Source organism: Hyaena hyaena, unplaced genomic scaffold (genome assembly GCF_003009895.1).
Source record: "Hyaena hyaena isolate Hyena2069 unplaced genomic scaffold, ASM300989v1 scaffold_52, whole genome shotgun sequence".
Classification (NCBI taxonomy): Eukaryota; Metazoa; Chordata; class Mammalia; order Carnivora; family Hyaenidae; genus Hyaena; species Hyaena hyaena.
The window spans coordinates 2,758,967-2,783,682 of NW_024080684.1; the positions used below are offsets into that span (position 1 = coordinate 2,758,967).

The following is a 24,716-nucleotide window of genomic DNA, read 5'->3' on the forward strand; positions in this document are numbered from 1 at the left end:
AAATGAGGCTTAGGAATGACCCAAATGTAACAGAAAATAAGAACTCAAAAAAGCAACATTATCTTACCCTTTAGACTAACTAACCACTAAAAAGGAAAATTTATAGTAAAGTGATAGTGATATAGTAAAGCTTTAGTGATAGAGTAACACTTTTTTACTGCTATGAAGCAGCTTACTATAAACGTTTCCTCTATTCTCTGGAAAGTGCTAGGGAAGCAAGGAGACGAGAAAAGCAGATTTAAGGTGGACTTTAAATTGGAAAAGGTGAGACAAGTGAACTTATTTTTCTCCCAAGCTTAACAACAACAATTGTAATAGTGCCTTTTTTCTTGTTGTGTTGAGATGTTCTGTCTGACCTTGTAGGTCCTCTGTAATCTGAACCAGACAGCACGGACCACCTCCCCACTCCCACCCGCTGCCCAGGCACAAAGCCGCTCTGCTTCTCACTGGGGAACGCTGCCTGTGATGATCCTGCCTCACTGTGGTCCTCCCTCTTGCCTGAACCTCCTCAAGGCCCAAGCACCCACAGGTGCTCAGCACATGCATGCGTTCATTCAGCAATTATGTAGTAAGCACCTACTATGTGTACATGTGCATGCTGTGTATCTATGTGTGTGTATAATACATATATAACAGAGTACTCAGAAGGAATACCTCTTCAAAGTGAGAAGTAACAATTATGAGTGATCTGCAGACTGAGGGGTTTGTCGGAAGTGGAGGCCCAGCAATGACTTAAGTCCCCAGTGGGCTAACTGGAAAGACAGTGATGCTACCAGAAGAAAATAAAAATGGATGCTAGAAGGATGCTTGAGTGGCTTTGTTGGTTGAGCATCCAACTCTTGATTTTGCTCCAGTTGTGATCGCACAGTCGTGGGCATTAGCTCCGTATGGGGCTCCGTGCTGCCTGCGTGGAGCCTGCTTGGGATTCTCTTTCTCTTCTTCTCTCTCTGCCCCTCCCCCATTTGGGAACTCTCTTTCTTTCAAAATAAACAAATAAACTCTAAAAACAAAATGAATGCTAGGGGCACCTGGGTGGCTCAGTTGGTTAAGCTCAGTCTTCAGCTCAGGTCATGATTTATGGGTTCGAGCCCCATGTTGGGCTCTGTGCTGACAGTGTGGAAACTACTTGGGATTCTCTGTCTCCTTCCCTCCCTCCCTCCCTCCCTCCCTCTCTCTCTCTCTCTCTCGTCCCCACCCCTGCTCACACATTCTCTCTCTCAAAAATAAACTTTTTAAAAATTTAAAAAATGAATGCTAGAAAAAAAAGTATACTGTGTGTATGTGTGTGTGCGTGTACACAACATACATATAAATCTAGGCTTAAAGGGCAAAGAACATCATAATTTTTTTTTTTTTTTTTTTTTTTTTTTTTTTTTTTTTTTTTTTTTTTTTTTTTTTTTTTTTTTTTTTTTTTTTTTTTTTTTTTTTTAGCTAGCTAACATACAGTGTAGTCTAGCTTCAGGAGTAGATTCCTGTGATTTATCGCTTATATACAACATCCAATGCTCATCCCAGTAAGTGCCTTCCTTAATGTGCATCACCCATTTTCCCCATCCCCCAACCCTGCTCCACCCCCCATCAACCCTCAGTTTGTTCTCTAGATCTAAGAGTCTCTTATGGTTTACCTCCCTCTCTGTTACTATCTTATTTTTCCTTCCCTTCCCCTATGGTCATCTGTGAAGTTTCTCAAACTCCACACATGAGTGAAAGGAACATCATGATCTTGATGGGAAATTATACTCTGAGAAAGGGTGAGGAGGAAAATGGCTACTTGTCCAAATATCTGATCTAGCTGGGCTATAGTCATGATCTCAGGGTCATGGGATTGAGCCCCGCACTGGGCTCTACGCTGAGCATGGAGACTGCTTATGAGTCTTCCTCTCCCCCTCTCCCTCATCTGTGCTCTCCCTCTAAAATAATTGTTTTTTAAAAAATATTTAAATATTTCAAATGGCATGCTTGTTTTTATAAATGCATCAGAATGCTTTTATTGACAACAGTGAAAAATCATAATAAAGATCTATATTGGCCCCAAAATTCCTCTCTTAAATTTACTGTGGGATTTACTACTATTTGCTAATGAGGTCGTTACTGTTTCAACTTTAAGCCAAAGTACATAAATAGGACATAAATAGGTTAATTTTCTGTTGTCTGCTTGTAAAAGAAAGGTGCTTTAGTGTCTTATTTTAAAAAGTAATCTGGGGGGCACCTGGGTGGCCCAGTCGGTTAAGTGTCTCACTTCAGTTCAGGTCATGATCTCACACAGTTCATGGGTTCAAGCCCTGCATCAGGCTCTGTGCTGACAGCTCAGAGCCTGGAGCCTCCTTTGTGAATTCTGTCTCCCTCTCTCTGCCCCTCCCCTGTACATGCTCTATCTCTATCTCTCTCTCTCAAAAATAAAAAAATAAAAATAAAAATAAAAGGTAATATGGAAAACTACAAGTTTAAAAAATCTTACTTTATGGATATTTCTGTATTTCTATATATTTTATTTTAAATGTCACTCTCCACTTGCAATTATTTATTATGTAATTTGCTTAAATATAAGAAATGTCAATTTTTCTTTCTCAAAGAAATATTAATTACAGGATGTCTTTTCCTAAATCCATTATTCTGCAGTTAATTTCCTTTTAAAATAAGGATATGAATCTATACGGTCATTTCATTTTTAATTTAAAAATCTAGATATTTGTTACATAACAACGTATTTGACTGAACTCACACTCAAAGGAAAAATTTTAATATTAGATCCTGAAATGCTGTAAGGAATCTCCTACTTGATTTCAGGTTTTTGTTCCCCTTGCATGACTTTTACAATGTACGAAGGAACCCAATCTCACCTGTTTTTGATTGCAGGTTTCTCCTTGGTTCTTCGGGGGCCTCAATTGGCTGATCGGCCAGGAAAACTCGAGCTTGGTCTATTGCATTCAGGACGGAATACTCTTTCTCCTTTAACTCCCGTCTCAGGGCCTTTGCAAAGAGAAGCAGAAGTTGAATTTGTAACCTACTGGGTTCACCAAGTAATGGAATATCTTCAATGAGACTCCTTCTGACCATACTTGTCAAGGGAATGACTAGTAACCATTTAAGCAAAGTTAGAAGTGAAAATATAAATTTTACACATATTAATGATGAAATATATATAAAAGCAAAAAGATGATAAGACTTAACTATGCAAAACAAAAATCTTTACAATATTCACCTAAGAGAAATTGTTATATCTCAGCTTACACAAAATGTACTTTTAGGGCTATCACTGCTGTCAGATTGCTAAAATAGAACAGCCTGTTCAAAGATACCTTTTTCTTATAAGACTGACAAAAAAAATTACACCCAATGGTACTGAAGAAGGCAATTTCACAAGTAGTAATGAGATCCTCAGAAGTGCTTTACATTCTTTAGAATATATTAAAGAAGAAAAACTAAGAGATAGAAACAAATTAAAGTACATGAAATCAAAACTAAACCAAAGAGAACACATAAAAGACAGTCTCCAATTATCTTCAAATAGGTTCCATCTCTCACGCTGAGGCAATTACGATTTTTCCCTTGTGAGGTTTTTCATGCAAATGTATGATTCTCAGAAGTCTGCCTTTAGTACTTTTGTTCTTTTAAGTAGGACTAAACTTTCACCTCTGCTCCCATAAAATGTTTGGTGATTAAGACTCTAATTGACTAGAGTTTAAAAGCAAAACTCACTCACTGATGACTGCAAGGTAAGGGAAATGAGTATTTTTCTCATGTACTATTTGAATACTATCACTAAATCAAAATTGTTACTATTATTATTGTTATCCTCTTAAAATTATACACAGAAACACCTAGTGGCTCTAACAATATTTTGCTTTTAGTGCAGTCCCCTGACAATGCATTACAAAAGCTCTGTTTTCGTTTTCTAAAATACTGCATTGGAGTAACACTATTTTAGAATCAATAAAATTTTTGCCTCCAAACACAACTATTTTTTTTTAAATGGCATTTGACATATGTTGGGATGACAGGGTATTTGCAGGCTAAATCCTCATCTTCCACAGTAGATAAAAGAAAAAAAAATCATCTAGAAACCCAGAATAATCATCTGCTGTTAAAAACCAGAGCTAAACACCAGAAAAATACCAGTGATGCCTTTGAAAAAGAACATCCCTGGTGGGGAAGGGTGGGGGGAGATGAGTGACAGAATGCTGGATTTTTGATAAGCATTGTAAATACTATTTGACTTCTAAACTACTTATAATTATTATCTTGACCAAAAATTTAAATGAAAAGGATGGAGTGAACAACAACAAAAAAGCACCCACCAGCAAGTTAGACACAGTAATAACGCACAGGAAAGGGATGAAGTAAAACTTGCTCTAAAATCCGTAGCTACACTTACATGGCATCCATGTAACCGAAGACAGACCGTGAGGCAAGCACAAGTCAATAAATCCCCACATCAGCTAGCATCTAGGGGCATTAAATGACTATGTGACAGAGCTTTCACCATCTCTATTAAGAAATGCAGCTTGTGAAGAAGTCTCAAGATGTGACATGCAAGGCAAACAAGACAATATTCTGACATTTAAAACTTCTGAAATGTGGAAATGAAAGAGACAGAAGAGAAATGGGGAAGACATATTTTAGTACAGACATATCTGTATACATTTCCAGGTTTTGAGCCTATTCTTTAACCGAGATTACTGTGTTACAGCAAGCAATTCCAGATAAATGAAAATACTCCTAGTATTTACTTCCTGAAGCACCTGGAGATACAAAATATGAAATAATGCTATGAAAGAGCATGTTGCTGAAAAGACAGCAAGGAAAAACAGTGGATAATGTATCAGACTTATAAAAATTGTAGTGATCAAGAGTATTTTCCCCCAAGCCCCAACCTAACCAGTTAAATGTGAGAGAGGTAACAACTCTTAAAATAACTTGCAAGGGCTCTGCTGGGTTTCTTCTTTTGGTAAGTGAAGTCCCAGACATGACCCTATTTAGGACAAGCTGTTAATGGGAAGGTGAAGGAACTAGAATACCTCCTCCTTCCATTTGATCAAATCAGATGAGGATTCAAGGGCAGTATTTACAGACTTGGCACAAAAGAGAAACCAGGAAACACCAACTGGGTGATGATGTGGATGGAAAGGAATTAAGACCTGAGAGAAAACGGAACATAAAGGAATGTGACTCAAGAGAACGGAGAACAGAAGCAGACCTGGTCCTCTGGAAACATAAAATGATTAAGGGGCATATCTTTCACAGAGGGTGAATCCTGATCTCATGGTGGAGAAAGAATATAATATGATCCATATGACTTAGGTGTGCAGTCGTGCCCAGCTGGGAGTTCTGGATTATTATTAGTCCACAAAATGTGCATTGAATAGGAGTCTGGGGAGGGGAAATGGCATAGGAGAGATCTGTGTTAAAGCTATTTTTAGAAGGGCGCCTGGGTGGCTCAGTCGGTTAAGCATCCGACTTCAGCTCAGGTCATGATCTCATACTTCATGGGTTCGAGCCCCGCATCGGGCTCTGTGCTGACAGCTAGCTCAGAGTCTAGAGCCTGCTTCAGATTCTGTGTCTCCCTCTCTCTCTGACCCCCCCTGCTCATGCTGTCTCTCTCTCTCTCTCTCTCTCTCTCATAAATAAAACATTAAAAACACCTATTTTTATAATTTTAAGCCTCTGAATGGAAATGTATGTTTGTCCACAGGAGGGATATTTGGGAAAACTAGACAGCCAACTTCCTTGATAGCTGGAATTTTTATCACTCTAACACAGATGCTCTCATGATGGGCAACTTCAGTGGCTGGCTGTTTACTCTGCCTGGAAGGCTCTTTCCCCAGGTATCCACATGGCATATTCCTTATCCCAAGAGGCCTTCTCAGTGAGGACCGCCCAGCCATGCTATTTAATGCAGAATTCCATCTCTCCCATCCACTACATTTCCCAACACCTTCTACTATGCAAGGTAGGTATTTAGTTATTATGATTATTGTCTATTGTCTGTTTTTCTCAGAGAAAGTATAAGGTCTACAAGGCCAAAGGCATTTTTGGTTTTTTTGTTTGGTTGGTTTTTCTTTTTCACTGTGGTAAACAAGGCACCCGTATCAGTGCTTTGGGACCTGATAGAGCTAGGGGGCTTGGAATTGCTTCCTGGTAGATGCGGTATCTAAACTGAGTCTTTTAGAGAGAGAAGAGTACTTTCAAAAGAGGAAACGAAACGCTAGCAGAAGAATAAATGAGTCCGACAGTATGTACACTTAGGGAACTGCAAACATTAAGTGCTGAAGAGCCGAGCAGATATCAGGTCACAAAAACCACTGTACGGCGTCCTAACTAAGCATCTGAGACAACCAGTAATGGGCACGGGAAGCCACTGAAGGGCTGGACAAGGTGGTGGCGGTGGTGGTGGGGTTATGACTGTCAGATTTACATTTCTGATTTTGACGAAATCATTGTCAATTCTCCTAGATTCATGAAAAACAAATCTGAGTCTGAGAAAGCCAAAGCCCCACTCCGGAGGACTGGAGAATCCATTTTCCTTCGTAATCATGTTAAACTTCAGCACTTTTTGAAACACTGTCTCTGCAAAGGGCGTTAGCAGGGGAATGTCTCATGAACTCCTTTGATATGCCAAGGCAGCGGAGGAGAAGAGGCAAGTGCGGGCAGGTGGGAATCGTGCCAAGTAAGGAAAAATGTGGGGGTCAAGCCCTAATGCCAACTAACCAACCAAACATCCTGGAGAAGAACATACATTTAATAATATCAGCTCATACAATATAATATTTTGCAAATTTAATTTTGTTATTCAATTTGTCCTACTTCAATTATATTTAATTGCATGTCAGAAATAGGTTTAACTTTCAACAGTATTATACATTTAATCATTTCACCATCCTTTACCTCTCACTTAGACATAAAAGAAAACCAGCATTTCCTAACCACCTGGTGAACATTAATGATAAGATAATTAGACTCCAACAGAGTTGTTTTGTATACAGAGCTACAAAGTGGCATTCACCTTCAGGTTCTAATATCATATGACTTCTATATGGGCTGCCTTAAGTGAGTATAACATAATCTAATAGGAATTTTTCTATTTTAATGACTTTATATTTTCATTCAAAACAATTCTGTTCTCAGGCAATAACAAGTATTGGCAAAGATGTGAAGAAGTTGGAAGCCTGACATTCTGCTGGTGGAATGATAAAATGGAGCAGCCACTTTGAAAAACAATTTGGCAGTTCCTTCAAACGTTAAAGAAAGGGTTGCCATATGACCCAGCAAGTCCACTTCTAGGTATATACCCAAGAGAACTGAAAGTTTAAGTCTACATAAAAATTCGTAGATGAATGTTCATAGCAATATTATTCATAATAGCCAAACCGGGGACACAGTCCAAACATCAACTGCTGACCAGATAAACACGATGTTGTATATCCAAAAAATGAAAATCTCATTCAGCAATAAAAATGAATGGCATACTGATACATGCTACAACATGGATGAACTTTGAAAATGTTATGTTAAGTGAAACAAGCCAGACACAGAAGCCCATTACTCTGAAATGTGCCAATAGGTAAGTGTATAGAGACAGAAAATAGAACAGGAGTTGCTTAGGGCTGAACAGCTGGGGGAAGAGTGGCGAAGTGACTGGTCATGGGTATGGGGTGTCTCTTGGGGATAATGTTCTAAGTTCAGATAGTGATGAATCTGTGACTATACTAACAGCTGCTGAATTGTTCACTTGAATTTTAATCTATGTGAATAATATCTCAGTAGAGTTATTATTAAAATAAGAATTTTGCTCTTTCTCCCAAAAAAGTTCTCTAGGTAATGTGTTTCCTTCTAAGCTCTATCCTCACCCATCTGCAAATAGCTCATTCTGTATGTTCAGTATGCCCCCCACTCCCAGAGTTCCCAGGGCACTTCCTATTTCTCTAACACAGCTCATCCTGACATATTGTGACCATGCATCTGTCCCCTCCATTACACTGTCAGTTCTTCTTGGGTAAGGCTCACATCTTAATCATTCGAAATTCTTTTCAGTGCTTGCCTAGACATATATAAGAAGTACTTAGTAACTGCTTAGGGAATAAGGAATAAAAGAAGAAATGCTTTCAGATTAAATACTAGGTAGGATTCCACAACATAGAAGAGCAAAATATAACAAAGTCCCCCACATGCGATTATTCTAAATTGGAATAACTATTAGAATCCATTTAGCTCTGGATCATTTGACCTATATACTTTGCAAATTATTAGTAAATAATTTTTTGAGGCAAAGTTTTTTCCTATCGCCTAATTATCATAAGTACTTTTTAAAGATTTTATTAAGTAATCTCTACATCCAATGTGAGGCTTGAACTTACAACCTTGATATCAAGAGTCTTATGCTCTACAGATGGAGCCAGCACTTCCTAACATCTAATTATCAGCTAGTAAATTCTAAGCATTTTACTTTATTGTTGATCACTGATTAATTAACAGCAAATATCTTTTTTTTTCCCTCCCTGGATAAGCAAGTATCACATTTCTCTGAAAGGAGTAGTATGGGTCACTCCGTCTTCCCTTTTTTATCCACATCCTGATCCATGAGGTAACTAACTGGATAGGGCATAGTTTCAAAACGATTGCAGTCATTACATTGAAGGTTGAGTCTGTTATTACCAGTGTGTATCAAATCCATCTGAATGCACTGGCTTAAAACAACGACAACTTCATTTTCATGATTCTTTGGATTGGCAACTTGACCAGCTTTTCGGCTGATGCCACCAAAGATTACTCCTGTGGCTGTAGTCACCCTAGGTTGAACTGGGGTTGTGAGTCCAAGATGGGTTCATTCACAGATCTGGAAATTATTGTGGACTAGTGGCTGGCATACCTCAGTTTCCCTCTATCTGGCCATCTAAATGCATAGTAGTTTGGACTGGGCTTCTTCAAAGCCTGGTAATTAGTGTTCCTAAAGAGCAGAGTGAAAGCTGCAAGATCTCTTAAAACATAGGCTCTAGAGCAGTTCTGCCCTACGGAACATTCTGCAATGATTACAATGTTATAAAACCACGCTGTCCAATATGGTAACCACTGGTTGCTTGTGACTATTTGGCACTTGAACTATGTCTAATACAATCGAAGAACTGGACTCTAAATTTTATCTCATAATTGATTTAATTTAAATATAAATGGTCACATGTGGCTAAGGGTTACCACATTGGACAATGCAGTTCTAGAATTTGCACTTCTGCCTCATTCTATTATTGGAAGCAAGTCTTGAGGATATGCATAGATTCAAGAGAATGCATTTCTTCGTGAGGGGAACAGCAAAGATCCTCAGCAGAGGGGCCAAGATATAGACAATCATGATTCATTACTATAACAATCTACCACATGATAAAGGGGAAAGGGAGGGTTGGGGTAGGAAGGAGAATAGGTGATATTTTATGTAAGTAGTCACGGAAGGCATCTCAAGGCAGTGAAATTTGAAGAAAGAGCTGAAGGAGGTGAGGAAGCCAGCCATAACAATATCTGGCAAAAGAGCAATGCAGGCAGGGTGAACTGCAAATACAAAAGCCCTGAGGGAAGTGCTTGCCCAGCTTAGCAGGCTGGCACTGTCAGAGCTGGGTAAACAAAGGATGAGGGTGACTGCTTCTGGAAAAATGTTTCCTATCATGAAAGTTAGAGGGAAGTAAGTCTTTGTGGTTGATAGGAAAGGAAAGGCACCTAGTAACTATATACTTCTTATACAGCTGATATCTAGCTACCTTGCTGACTCAAGGCCTGGCCATTAACCTAAGAATGTTCTCTGTGACAAACTTACCACATAGCTTATGCATTTTCCATTCTAATAGTCCAAAGACCTCAATCCCCCTTCCAGGCAAGCACATATGAAATCAAGCTCTGGCCTGTAAGCACTAGACCAGATCAGTTGTAAGAAGGAAAAGGTATAAAAACTACAATTGAAACTATATTTTCTTTTGTTTCTTCTTTTATTTTTTTAATGTTTACTTATTTGGGGAAGAAAGATAGAGACAGACCATGAGCAGGGAGGGGCAGAAAGAGAGGGAGACACAGAATCTGAAGCAGGCTCCAGGCTCTGAGCTGTCAGCAGAGAACCCGATGTAGGGCTCAAACCCACGGACCACGAGATCATGACCTGAGCCAATGCTGAATGCTTGACCAACTGAGCCACCCATGTGCCCCTGAAGCTGTATTTTAAAAGTTACCTGCTCTTAAGTTTTTAATATGAGGACATATGGTCTCAGGTACCTCCAAAGTCAAGAGTAATAAATGAAGAGCCAACAGTTCAACGACTCTCTCATCCTAAGGTGTTAAGAGTGTATGACAGAGTTTTCCAACAATGGTCTCAGGTACCTCCAAAGTCAAGAGTAATAAATGGAGAGCCAACTGTTCAACGACTCTCTCATCCTAAGGTGTTAAGAGTGTATGACAGAGTTTTCCAACAAAGATTTCCACCAACATAGACAATTTAAAAGATATTAAATTCAGATAATCTGAAGGAAATACGCCAAACACAAGAGTAGACAGCAATTCATACACCATGATCCCAGGTCTTAAGGAACCTACAGGTGACAGAGGAGAGGAGAATGCTGGTCACCATGTGTGACGTGCCACAAATCATTGAGAGACATACAAACAGGGCACTGAGGAAAGAGACAGAAGGTGGCGGGAGGTAAAGAAGGCACAAGCAACCTTTCCAAAAATATGTGAACTGTGTGTTGAAAAAGGGACTGGAATAAGATTCAAGGTAATTAAGGGAAAAGCAACTCAAGGAAACAGAATGAACAGGTGAAGTAATCTAGTCTTTCATGGTTTTCCCTGTGAAGCACCTTCTGTATGTTATTTAAACTAAATGAAGCCCTGGAATGTATGATTAATGAAGACCTGATTCAAATATCAGAATTTAATTACTAAAACCACAGTGTTTTCATCCTCAACAGAATTTCTCCCAACCCAGCACCCAGTTTAGCAGAGCCCACCTTTCTTGTCATTCTGGGCTCCTTTCAAACTCAGCGTGCTGTTTGGCCACTTACCAGTATTCCTAGGAGTTTCTGGCAGCAGAGTAAATTGCTTCTTATTCAACTTTAAATGCCTAAAGAGAGATTCTCAATGATCCTCCTGTAATGTCTAGGAATACTTCTCCCCACTTGCTATAATTGGAAGGAAAGGAAATTAAGAGATAAGAAGGTATAGATCTCCCTTCACTTATGATGGGGTTATACCTGAATAAGCCCATTGTAAGTTCAAAATATCCTAAGTGAAAAATGCACTGAGGGGCACCCGGGTGGCTCAGTCAACCAACTTTGGCTCAGGTCATAATCTCATGGTTCATGAGTTTGAGCCCTGCATCGGCCTCTGTGCTGACAGCTCAGAGCCTTGGAACCTGCTTCAGATTTTGTGTCTTCCTCTTTCTACTCTCCTCTGCTCGTGCTCTGTCTCTGTCTCTCTCTCTCAAAAGTAAATAAACATTAAAAAATGCATTGAATATACCTAATCTACCAAACATCATTGGTTAGCCTAGCCTACCTTAAATGTGCTAATACCTGGATTAGCCTACAACTGGGCAAAATCATCTAATACAAGGCCATTTTAGAACAAAGTTGGCTATCTCATGTAATTTATTAAATACTGTACTGAAAGTGAAAAGCAAAATGGTTGGATGGAAACAGGATGATTGTCAATAGGATCAGTCATTGGCCCTTGTGACTGCATGGTGGCCTGGGGGCTGCAGCTTCGACTGCTGAGGATTATGGGACAGGACATCCTGCATAACACTAGCCCAGGAAAAGATCCAAATTTAAAATTCAAAATACAGTTTCTCCTGAATTCCTATGGATTTTGCACCATTATAAAGTTGAAAAACTGTAAGTCCACCATTGTTATGTCAGGGACTGTCCACATAAACAAGTGACTATGGTGGCTTATGCCTGAAAGTCTCTCAAATCAATCAGCTGCTGTTCATTTTCATCATGAACATGGCATTGGCCCACCAGAGTCGCTGTGCTGATGCCAAGCAAACATACTCCTGACAGCACTGACATGGGAAGAATCTTGCAAATCACTTGATATGAAAATTAGGGCTGAGAAAATGTGGAAGAAGGAAAGTAATTCCCGACATCCCCTTCTGTCCTACACTGGGAATTTGTCACACTGTACTGAGACATGGGAGAAGAGACACAACAGTGGGTGTGAATTAAATCACAACCCCCTGGTATCAACCCCTCTTCTTTAAGGAACAACTGTCACCTCTCCTTTCTTTTTTATTTTTTAAAATTATTTATTTATTTTTGAGAGAAGGAAAGAGAGAGAGAGAGAGAGAGAGAGAGAATTCTAAGCAGGCTCTGAGCTGTCAGCACAGAGCCCCATGTATAGCTCAAACTCACAAACCATGAGATTGTGATCTGAGCCAAAATCAAGAGTCAGCTGCGTAACAACTGAGCCACCCAGGTGCCCTCTCATTTCCTTAATCTCAAGCCATTATCCAAATTGTTTCTATAGAAAGTGTCAAAGTTCACTGAGATGCACTTTTCCTAAAAGTTTTCTAGACCATAATACTAAAATTACAGATAAAGCAGATTTCTGGGTTCTCCTGCTTAAAACCCTCCCATGGCTTCAAAGGAATTCTAAACTTCCTACCAAGATCTGAACCTTCCTTGCTCTCCAACCTCAACTACTAAAAGTACCCTAATTTCGAGGCTTGAAATCTTCATTTCTGTTCCTAGAATATGCCAAGGCTTCCCTCCTCTTGCCCTTTGCAATCCAGAAAGTTTGTGCTTCAAACCTTCAAAAGCTCCTTCTCATTGTTTAGATCTCAGCACTTGGTATATACGTTGGATGAATGAATGAAGAAAGGAGTAAATGGACTTGAAAGAATCAAGGAAGGCGAACTCCCAGGAAATGGGAGTAGTTCATATGAAGCTGGCCTGCTCATACGAAGCTGGTCTGCAAAGAAAGCAGCATGGAATGACTGCAGAGCTGAGGAGGGAAGGAGTCACCTCCTTTAGGCCTTCAAAGAAAAAGTTAGTTCTCAACACACTAATTGTGTGCTTTCTTAGTGCTCTCACTGGCCCTCATTGGTCAACGTCAAAGAGATTGCCAAGGGTTGTCCTTCTAGATTCTTTAGCGTCACAGCACCACCACCATCCTGGCTATTAGTATGAACATCACCTGGATCCCCATCAGGTCCAGCCTTCTCTCTTCTCAGCCTCTCCAGCCCTGGCTATCTGCTTTGCTGGAGCATTCGGCCCACATGCCTGTCCTGGCTGCTTTGCAGACCGGACTCCTGCACCAGACTGAGCCCTCGATGAAGGCACACGTCTATGCCCCACAGGGCAGAGCAGGAACTCAATGAATTTATATAAGAAAGAATAAGGAGATGTCTAAAAAACTGTTCTGTGGTACAGTAAAAGCAGAAATTAGTAGCCAAAATCCTGTGTGACTATCCAGTGCACACCATGTAGGAACACCCTTACCTACCATGAGCCCTTGGGTTTGTCTCGAAGCTTCTCTGCATGTTAATAACAAAATCTCTCATTTTACTAATTTCACAGGTGACACAGTGAATGTGAAGCTATCTCAAAACTATTTAGCATTATAGAATAACTAGTTACTTTTAAAATGATGCTAACCTAAAGTCTTACCAACATTCTCAGCTCTTAGCGAAGACGGAATTCTTCCCTCAGCTTCGATTCACTGTAACTTTGAAGGAAAGTTCTAGCTATTTTATCTACAGTTTTGGATGACGGAGATGGGTACTCAACCTTACATTTGCAGGAACAACTGAATTTAACTCTCTTAAGGGAACAATTATTTCATTCTGAGAACAATGGATTATGTGATCCTCCAAGATTAAGCAAAAATGTTTGGAAAGTATAAAACTGGGTGGCAAGCTTATTATGTCCCTTTAGAATTTTAGAAAGCAAACATATAAATGCAATGACTTTTTGGGAGCCCATTTGTTCCAGACTAAAACACCAAAGTAAAGCTCTCTAATGGCAAAAATGGTTACCCATACTGGCATGGAATAGCATTTTAATGCTAACAATACAAGGTCCACAGGAAAGAAGGGAAAAAATGAGAAATCACAGGCAAGGGTGCAGTGAAACTTCACTTTCATACATTGCTAGAGGCAGAAAATTGGTTCAATCACTCAGGAAAGTAGGTTGGCAATATATCAAGAGTCATTACTATGCTCATATTGTGTGAAACAAGAATTTCACCTTTGAGAATATATCCTAGGAAAACGATCCAGAAAAAGCTACAAACACAAAGGTTTTCATTATAAAGTTATTTATGATTAAAAAGATTTGAAAGCAATTTAAATATCTAACACCTGGAAAATATTTAGGCTCACAAGGGTATGGGTACACCAGGGACCATTACATAACCTTGAAAAATTACTGTGATAATGACCATATAGAAACATGAAGAAATAGACATGACACATAGTTAAGTAAAAGAGTCAGGATTAAAACGATGTGCCCTATTAGAACTGTGTGAAATGCAAAAAGGAAATATTCATGCAAAATGAAGATGATTGCCTTATAGTAGTAAAACTAAGGTCAGTTTATTGTTCTTTATTTTATAAATTCTGTAATGATATGTTCATAACTTAAAATCTAAGAAAGAAATACTAAATGAAATCTACTTCATTTATCATTGAACACATAATTATTTTTATTTATTTTTATTTTTTTACTGAAGTATAATTGATATACAATATCCTTTTAGTATCAGGTGTACATCATAGTGATTTGATATTTTCATACATTACAAGATTATCCCCACAGTAAGTCTAGTTACCATTTTTCATCATACAGAGCTATTATAATGTTATTGACTGTGTTCCTTATGCTGTATATTACATACTCATGACTTACTAATTTTATAACTCTGAGTTCATACCTCTTAATCTCCTTCACCTATTTCACCCACCTAGCAACCCCTCCCCACTCTGGTAACCAACAGCTTATTTACAGTATCTATGAGTCTGTTTCTGCTTTGTTTATTCATTTGGAATATATATATATATATATATTCCATTGTGGCTGTATCTTCTTCATCTGTTCACCTGTTGATGGACACTACAGTTACTTCCACATCCTGGATGTTGTAAATAAACATAGGGTGCATATATGTCTTCAAACTGATGTTTTAATTTTCTTCAGATAAATGCCCAGAAATGGAACTGTTGGATCATACAGTAGTTCTATTTTTAATTTTTTGAAAAAATACCGAATGCTTCACAAATTTTTATGTCATCCACGCACAGAGGCCATGGCCATCAATCTTCTCTGTATCATTCCAATATTAGTATACATGCTGCTGAAGCAAGCACAAATTACTACTCTTAAAAAATGGCATTATTAGAACGCCTGGGTGGTTCAGTCGGTTAACCATCCAACTCGATTTTGGCTCAGGTCATGATCTCAAGGTTTGTTGAGTTTGAGTTGGGTGCCAGGCTTGATGCTACAGCACAGAACTTGCTTGAGATTCCTTCTCTGTCCCTCCCCAGCTTGCACTCTCTCTCTCAAAATAAATAAACTTAAAAAAAAAAAAAAGAAGACAGTATGATGCTTCAACAAAAGGCCCAGCTAAGGGTTGGTATGGCTGAAACCAGTGTTTAAGAGAGAAAATAGTAAGAATGAAGTGAGCAAGGTGTGAGTAGGAGGCAGGTCACATCACATAGGGTCTTATAGACTATTCTGAGGACTGTGACTCTTATTCTGAATCAAATGGGAAGCCACTGTGAAGTTTTGATTCATTGGAATAAGGAATATTCTGGCCACTGTACTGAGAATAACAGATACTAATATTTGTAGCTTCTAATAGCAAGTAAGAGGTAATCGGATTCTGATGTTTTATTTTGAACATGGAACCAACAAGATTGTCTAACAGATGGAATATGAGAAAAAGACAAGATTGAAGGTGATTATTATTTTTTTTATCTAACCAACTGGAATAGAGTTCTTTCCATTGAAATGAGGGAAGATCTAGGAGAATGATTTTGAGCAGCAGGTTCAGGAATTCAGTTTGGACATACTAAGTTTGAGATGTCTATTAGATGCCCAAGTAGACGTGACATGTAAACAGATATAAATTTTGTGGTGACTGGCATATAAAACCAGGAGGCCCGATGAGTTCAGAAAAGAATGGCTATAGATGAATTGGCATGACTTGGCCTCTGGTGTGTCCCACTTTTAGGAGGCTGAGAAAAGAAGGGCTCAGCAGAGGAGATCGAGAAGGAGATACCAGTGAGGTATGAAGAGAATCTGCACAGCGTAGTGTTCTAGAAGTCAAGCAAAGGGAATGAACAGAAGAACTATTAGGGAGTTGACAGGTAAGGAAGGACTGAAAATAGACCTCTGGTCGCATCACAGCTGACACTAGAGAGACACACAGTAACACACAGAGACAGGGTAAGTTACACTGAGGGGTGTGTGGGTGAGAGTGGGAGCTTACTAACTTGAGGAAGGGAATACGTGAAGTTTTAAGAGGATTTCATTACTGTAAAAGTGTTGTTTTATGTATGTGAAAACATAAACATTAATGCGTTTCTTGATGCCAGCAGGTCTCACTATATAATTCACAGAGACCCTTGTTCAAATATTATTAGGAATTTCAAGACGGCAGCACCAGAGCATTAAACCAAGGGCAGGGCCCTGTTAAGAGTGAAGCCTTATGTGACTGTAATTGCATGGGACACACACTCACTAAGCTGGCCCTTCATCTTACAGTTGAGATGAAAGGCATCTCTACTAGACCAAATAGAAGGACTGCTGGTACAGCAGGCTTCCGTAGCTTCTGGTTTCAAAACAACACCAACAACAAACACTTACCATTTATTGGAGAATACAAGCAGAAAAAATAAACGATATAAACATAAGGAGAATCTGTTAGAATGTAATTTGCTTTTTTTCCCCCAACTTGCTTTCGAAGCTAAATCAGCATATATGGATCTGAAGTCATTATAGTATGACAGCAAAAAAGGGCAGAAGAGTCATTAAATTTGATAGCACTAATAAAACTACATGAGAAAAGGGAAAAAAACAGGCTTACTTTTCATTAGTATGCAGATAAAATTAAAAAAAAAATCTCCTTCACAGTGCTTTAAAAGTTTTGGTTAACGTCCCTAAATGAACATTTAATATATAAATTCATTTTGGTTCCACCCCATTGACATGAAAAATGATGCCTGAGTCAGAATACTAAGTATAAATGCTAAAACTAAGAGAGGAATCCTTCCGTTTCTCACAGTAGAAGAGTATTCTTTCCTACACTTTTCAAAATGTATGTACACGTAAATGTATTCCTTTATTCGGCTAATATATTCAACATCTACTTTACCAGGTACCAAATAAGGTGCTAAACTTCCACTTTTTTTTCTCTTTCAGACTCATTCTAAGTAGAATTGAAAAGGGAGGTAAGCAACACCTCTTGCTCTATTGCACACTCCAAAGTCATGTCATGACTCATTTAGAGGATTTTCCCTCCGGGAGTTTTGGTAACAGTCTTTAGTGAATTCTTACTCCAAAGATCTCTTTTGAGCTCAAAAGCTACTTGCTCTGTGAAGCCCTACCCAATCTTCCCAAGTACAGATAATCACGATTCACCTGTGCCTCCCTGGCCATGTGTCCATGCTGACATTACCATGCCTTTGGTATCCACTATCGTTGCTTGTTTCCAAGTCGCTGCTAGAGGTGAACTCAGTGACAGCAAAATTAGTCTTATGAAGTGATAGATGCCCAGAAGCTAGCAAAGTACATGGCAAATATCAACTGCAACATAGAAGTTTGTTGAACGAATAAAGTATTACATAACTGAAACCAGGGTAAATATATCCAGAGGCAGTTCATTAGAAATGGGTTGCTCTATTAAGGAGGTGGACTGTATATAATTGCTTGGTTTTACATACCTCTATTTCCTGCAACATTTGTTGTCCACTCAACTTCACTGCCAGACAGTGATAGCTATTAAGTTGCCTTGCCTCTCCCTCTAAGCTTGGATATTCTGTGGCCCTTAAGGGTCAAGTTCCCATGATACCTATCAGACTTAGGAGATAAATCAATTGCAGATAACTAAGTGGAGTATGGCAGGTAGGTGTGGCCTCACTCTGAGAATGGCTGCTTCCAGGAATGAATACAAGTCCTTAGTGGGCTATGTACTTAATAAGAAGGAACAACACAGGTGCCAAAGGCTAGAGGGGAACTTGAAAATTAATCAGTTTTAGAATAAGGTGAATCTCCCACATTAGGTAACTTCATCACACAGCAAGACCTTGAAATTACAGATTTGCAAGTAGAGTCTCAGATTACTATATAGAGAGAATAATCCTACACACACGCTCCCTAAATTTAATGGTGACATGTTGCTGACTGAAAGGCACTGTTTGAATTTGTTACTTTAATAAGTTAGTTTGCAAATATATTTTGACAAGTCAGTTTAAGACCCAAATGTCCTAGGGATGCCTGTGTAGCTTAATCAGTTTAGCGTCCGACTTCGGTTTAGGTCATGATCTCACAGTTTGTGGGTTTGAGCCCCATGTTGGGCTCTGTGCTGAACACTCAGAGCCTGGAGCCTGTTTCATATTCTGTGTCTCCCTCTCTCTCTGCCCCTCCCCTGCTCTCTCTGAAGCGTGCGCACTCTCTCTCTCTTTCTCAAAAATAAGCATTAAAAAAAAAAAAAGCCCAAATGTCCTGACTCTTATACAGTGAGGTTTGAATATAGGAATTAAACTGAGTTCAATGAAGGACAGAGGGGCCCCGAGGGAACAGACGAACTCACTAAAATTATACCAGAATCATACACTTTCAATTATTTTTGGTGATTTCCTTTTCTAAAATCAAATATGCATTCTATGAAAAGAGGGGTGTTACAGCTTGACCACAGACTTTACATAACTTAGAATTTACATTGTTCAGGGGTGCCTGGGTGGCTCAGTCAGTTAAGTGTCCGACTTTGGCTCGGGTCATGATCTCATGGTCTGTGGGGTTGAGCCCCACATTGGGCTCTGTGCTGACAGCTAGCTCAGAGCCTGGAGTCTGCTTCAGATTCTGTATCTCCCACTCTCTCTGACCCTCCCCTGCTCATACTGTCTCTCTCTCTCTCTCTCTCTCTCAGAAATAAATGAAACATTAAAAAATTAAAAGAAAAAAGAATTTCCATTGTTCAGAAAATGAAGTGCAAAGTGAACAGCAAAAATTGTATAGGCAATTTTATCCAATGTTCCAGTATGTGACTGAAATAAATCCGTAACATACAAATAAATGCTATATGCACTGTAGGTGCTTTCTGAGTAATTATGGACTGAATGATAATCTCCCATTCTTGAAAGTGAAGCTGCATACAAGTGACTCCAATTTCTATAAAACTTTAAAAATGATATGAAAAATTTAGATCATTAGGTGGGAAAATTCAACTCTATTCCATTTATTCTAAAAGTCATTAAAAACACTATATGTTTTAAAGTAGTAATTTATTTTGATATTTGAGGATATTATATGTACCCACATGAGGAAAAAGTAATACAGCTCTGTGGTTTACAAACTGATACTTATAAGACTGGAAGGTGACTCTGCCTAATTTAAAAGCTAATCCTGGAGAGTAATGGGGGGGGGCACTATTTCTGTTGGGCAGCAGTAGATGCTAAATAATAGGTATCATATGGGGTTTTTAAATGCTATTTATTTTATTTTCAAATAGAGAGAAAGCAAGCAGAGGAAGGGCAGAGAGCGGGGGAGAGAGCAGAAGAGAGCGAGAGTGAGAGTGAGAGAGTGAGAGCGAGAGCGAGAGCGAGAGAGAGAGAGAGAGAGAGAGAATCCCAAGCAGGCTCCAAACGGTCATCGCAGAGCCTGACACAGGGCTCAGTCTTACAAACGGCAAGATCGTGATCTGAGCTGAAATCAAGAGTCAGATGCTTAATGAACTGAGCCACCCAGGTGCCCAAATATGGTTTTATTTAATTAAAGCAGCTCATACACTCTAGACAGTTTTAAACAAAACAAAAATGATCAAAACTATCAAGACAAATTCCCAGCAGTTATAGGGAGAGCTATCAGCCACAATTTACTGTACCTGTACCAATGCTTTATCATCAGAGCCCCAACATATTCTTATTTTTATTAGTATTATTTAAGGAATTTGCCTCTGTGTATACGTTGTGAGAACACTAAACGAAGTATTTATCATTTTTGTTGCTGAAACCTATCAATATTCTGAGTCACTGGTTAAAACATCCAAGAAAGCATATGCATTTAATTAAGGGTCTAAAATACACTGATGTGTTATAATACCGGTTTGTGGGACATTTGTTTGATAGAAAAAAAGCATGCTAGTCTGTGAGTCATTCGTTTCAAGGTGGCAAAGAAAGATTTTAAGCAGAGACTGCTATGGGGCTTTCCGCTCGCTCAACATCCAGGACTGGTACCTTTCCCCAGCAGCATCAACCCTACTGACTACTTGGCTTTTTTCTGCTTTGTTTCTGGTCTATGGAATGCCTGCCATGTTCTGGAGCTCAATTTTGCCATGTTTGGTTTCCTGGTGGTGTGTTTTTTTGTTGTAATTGCTAGGTGTTTAAGCAGATGAGGTGATCTGAAACATGACCTTATAGTACTATTCTAACTAAAAGTGTCAGAAGCATCCCTTCCACTTTTAAATATATAATATTCCATCTGGATACAGCCACAAGCACAGAGCTTTTCAGAATAAAAATTATTAAAAAGTGTCACTGAAGTGCAGAGGTTGTGCCTTCTTGCCCTTCGTATATTTAACATTGTTTTCAACACAAAACATTCAGTGAATCGTGTGGGTGGGTGGATGGATGGTGAAGTGATTAGCAATGCCATTATCAAAGACTGGTTATAAAAAAGTGTCATTAAATCATGGACGCACATATAAAGGACTAGAATATAGAAATACAGGTAGGAACCAGAAGACTTTGAGAGTGAGTCCTCATAAACCAACCTCTAAGTATTGGAGTTGACTGCACACATAAATCTGAGATACCAGAGTCTCTAGCCATAGTTATCTATAAAAGTTGACAGCAGACTGGACCCAGGATAAGGTCATACAAATGCAAATGTAAGATAATGTATATTAGTTTTTTTCTTTGCTTATAAGTTATGGTAGCATTCAAATATTGCTTTAAAAGGCAATTAGATTCATGGTTAAACATTTATCATTTGCCTATAAATCTTTGATAAGTTAACTAAAGCAGTGCATGCAGACGTGTCTTATGAGCTTGGCCTTTCCATTATAAGCTGTTTTCTTTTATTAAGAACAAAAAATAAATCATCTTCTAGCCTCTAGACTCATATCTTATCCTATGTAATTCTCAAAAATGTTGTCTCAATGACTTTATCCCATTTCCTCAGTAGTTTAAGTTATCTCTGAAGCCACCAATAGGCTAAAATAATAAATATAGTTATGACATCAAAACTTAGAGTTGCCCAAGCATCATGAATCTGAGGGAAAATAAAAAATGTGGACACAGAACAGCTAAAAAAAGAAACACAGTAGAAAACAGAAGTCCTAGGTTAAAGAACTCCAACAGCCATTCTTTACTGAGCATTTACTAAATGTACGATGCTAAGTGATTTATATATACTCACGGTCAGAAACAGGACTGAGGAGGTTGAATAATATGCTCAGAGCCTAGATTACAGAGCTAGCGAGTGGAGGAGATGAGAATTGAAACCATGTCTACCTAAGCCCATGTGCCAATTCACTAACAAACTTTGTACAGAAGGCTAACTATAAGGTCTCTGAGCACTGACTGCATACAGCCTGCTTGAGATTCTCTCTCCCTCTCTCTCTGCCCCACTCCCCCCTCAGTCTCCCTGTCGCTCACAAAATAAATAAAGAAACTTAAAAAAAAAAAAAGAAAGGGCCAACATAAGGTGCCTTGGAAGAGAGAATAATATACCATTATCCAAAGTGGAAGAGAAAAGAAAATTTTCAATGAACTTGAATATCAAGTGCTTAGGACAAAGGTTAATCGGATGTCTACTCACAATTATTTTATTCAAATTCTTCACATAACTCTTTGATGCCAGAGTTTGATAGCCCTGGAAGTAGCTTTTAGTCACTCAGTAGTTTTCTAGCATACGGTAACCCCACATCCACCTAAGGTACTGAGGCACAGCTTTGTTTTATACTTTGTATATAATGTCACTGGAACTTTTCATGTAAATCTTAAGTGCTAATTTGTGTAATATTAGTGCAAGTGGTTTTTGATGCATCTTGTAAAGTGTATCTGTCTTATCCACAACAGAAAGACATGTGGTACTGCTTTTTATTTTATTTTTTTTAATGTTTTATTTATTTCTAGGAGATAGAGAGAGACAGCGTGAGCAGGGGAGGGTCAGAGAGAGAGGGAGTCACAGACTCTCAAACAGGCTCCAGGCTCTGAGCTGGCAGTCAGCACAGAGCCCGACGCGGGGCTTGAACCCACGAACCACGAGATCATGACCTAAGTGAAAGTCGGACACTTAACCGACTAAGCCACCCAGGCGCCCCGGTATTGCTTTTTAAATTGTTCTTTAAAAGGCTTGTATACAATGACATTCAAGGCTTGAATTTATGAGATCATACTTCCTGGTATAGTAAACAAATCAGTGTTAAATTTCTTTGTCCCCTTTAAAAAAAATCCATCTGATAATCTCTAGACATTCTAATTTAATATTGAGAGATTAGGTCACATTAGTTTGACATAATACTGTTTTGTTCAAAATAAGATAATTCAGACAGTAAGCTATCCGCAAAAAAGAGTTAAGTTAGAAATCAAATACAAGGTCCCCTCTTTCTATGGGGAAATTTCAATGAACAAAAGAACTTTCCTACTACTAGTATCAAGCCATTTAAGGGTTGATTTTGTTTGATTCCAACTATGTACTTCTAAGCTATAAAGCAAGAGTTCTTTAAAAAGATTTTTAAAGCTTTATTAGGACAATTAAAAACCAAAAATAGCAAGAAATTAGAAAAAAAACTACAGTTTATAGTAAAAGACAAAACTAAAAGAAAAGGCATCGAATTTAATGCTAAACGTATCTGTGGGGGAAAAAAATAGCATACAGGTGATTTTGTTCTGTTTGAAGCTACATCATAATTTTATAATTGAAAAGAGGTCTAGAATTCCTTATAAAGAAAAAAGATCAGAAATAAAAGTGGGCAAGAACTGATAACATGCTTAAATTATCAGCCAAAAAGGGACCAAAGCTGTGAGTTAGAGGAATGGATATGTAGGCAGACAACGGGAGATTCTGGACAGCAATATACAGTTCTCAGCTAAGACACAATACTTGTTGGAAATGATTTCTCATAACACAGTAACAAAGAGAAACTGTAAGCTTGAGAAAGGCAGGCACAGGCTCTCTCCTGACTGTAAGCTCCATGCAGACAGGGACTGTGTCTGTTTTCTGTATCCATGTCTTTCTGGTATTCTAGAAATTGTCAGACATGTGGATAAACAATAGGTATTCACTGGAAGTGAGAAAGGAAAGGAGGGATGAAAAGTCAGATTTCATTAAAACACACTGTGATTCTCATTTTCTTCCACTATCAATAAGGGGATTGGGCTAAACTATTTCTTGGGCTTCTTTCAGTTTTAATAATTGATCATTCCAGGTCTAAATAAAGATGGTTCCTGATAAACAGAATCTAAAGGGAGGGGGCAAAGACATTTCCAAGGACACAGGAACGAAAAAGATGACCTGAAACAGAGTAATGATATGTACAACCAAAGGGATTTTAATTTTAAGAACAAAGATGGAGAATTTAAGTTAGAACATCGGCAAGGCTGAGGTTCAACTACACTTATTCAATGATTATGGCTGGCAAAGTTTAGTAACAAAGGTAAATAACTACAGGTAGGTGTCACATCTTTAAATATTGCCCTAATTGTATCAGTGCATAGTGATCTGCCCTCACTTAAATATTTTATAGTGATTAGAAACATTGCACTTGGCAGTTGGGAAGGAAGGCTGCTTTTGCTGGAATATAACTGTGATTGGAAATAAGGTTTTTAAAGATGTAGTTAAGTTAAAACGAGGTCACTAGTGTGGGCTCTGACCCAACATGACTGGTGTCCTTATAAAAGGAAGGTATTTTGAGCAGTTTTATTTTTTTTTTTTTATTTTCTTACAAATAGTTTATTGTCAAATTAGTTTCCACCTAACACCCAGTGCTCATCCCCACAAGTGTCCTCCTCCATGCCCATCACCCCTCCCCCCCACATCCATCAGTCCTCAGTTGTTGTCAGCATTCAAGAGTCTCTCATGGTTTGCCTCTCTCCCTTTCTCCCACCATTTCCCCCCTTCTTCTCCCCCTTGTTCCTCCGTCAAGTTCCTCGCAATCCTCCTATACGTACAAACATATGATATTTGTCCTTCTCTGCCTGACTTATTTCGCTCAGCATAACACCCTCAAGGTCCATCCATGTTGCTACACATGGCCAGATTTCATTGTTTCTCATAGTATTCCATGGTATAGATAAACCACATCTTCTTGATCCATTTGTCCGTGGATGCACACTTAGGCTCTTTCCATGTTTTAGCTATTGTGGAGAGTGCTGCTATGAACATTGGGGTACATGTGCTCCTATGCATCAGCATTTCTGTATCCCTTGGGTAAATTCCTAGCAGTGCTATTGCTGGGTCATAGGGGAGTTCTATTGTTAGTTTCCTGAGGAACCTCCACACTGTTCTCCAGAGGGGCTGCAC

The 24,716-nt window shown here is 38.8% G+C and overlaps 1 protein-coding gene and 1 non-coding gene across 6 annotated transcripts in view; both read right to left on the bottom strand.

Moving 5' to 3' along the window:
• UTRN (utrophin) overlaps positions 1-24,716 on the bottom strand; it is a 576,845-nt gene that overhangs the window by 117,730 nt on the left and 434,399 nt on the right. For all 5 annotated transcript variants that reach the window (XM_039230877.1, XM_039230878.1, XM_039230879.1 and 2 more), the window contains one exon: positions 2,841-2,970. In XM_039230877.1, the coding sequence (XP_039086808.1) occupies positions 2,841-2,970 (130 nt within the window). The remainder of the gene's footprint in view (positions 1-2,840; positions 2,971-24,716) is intronic.
• Positions 15,227-15,337, bottom strand: LOC120231047. The gene has a single exon (XR_005528249.1). It is a non-coding gene; the product is annotated as a U6 spliceosomal RNA (small nuclear RNA).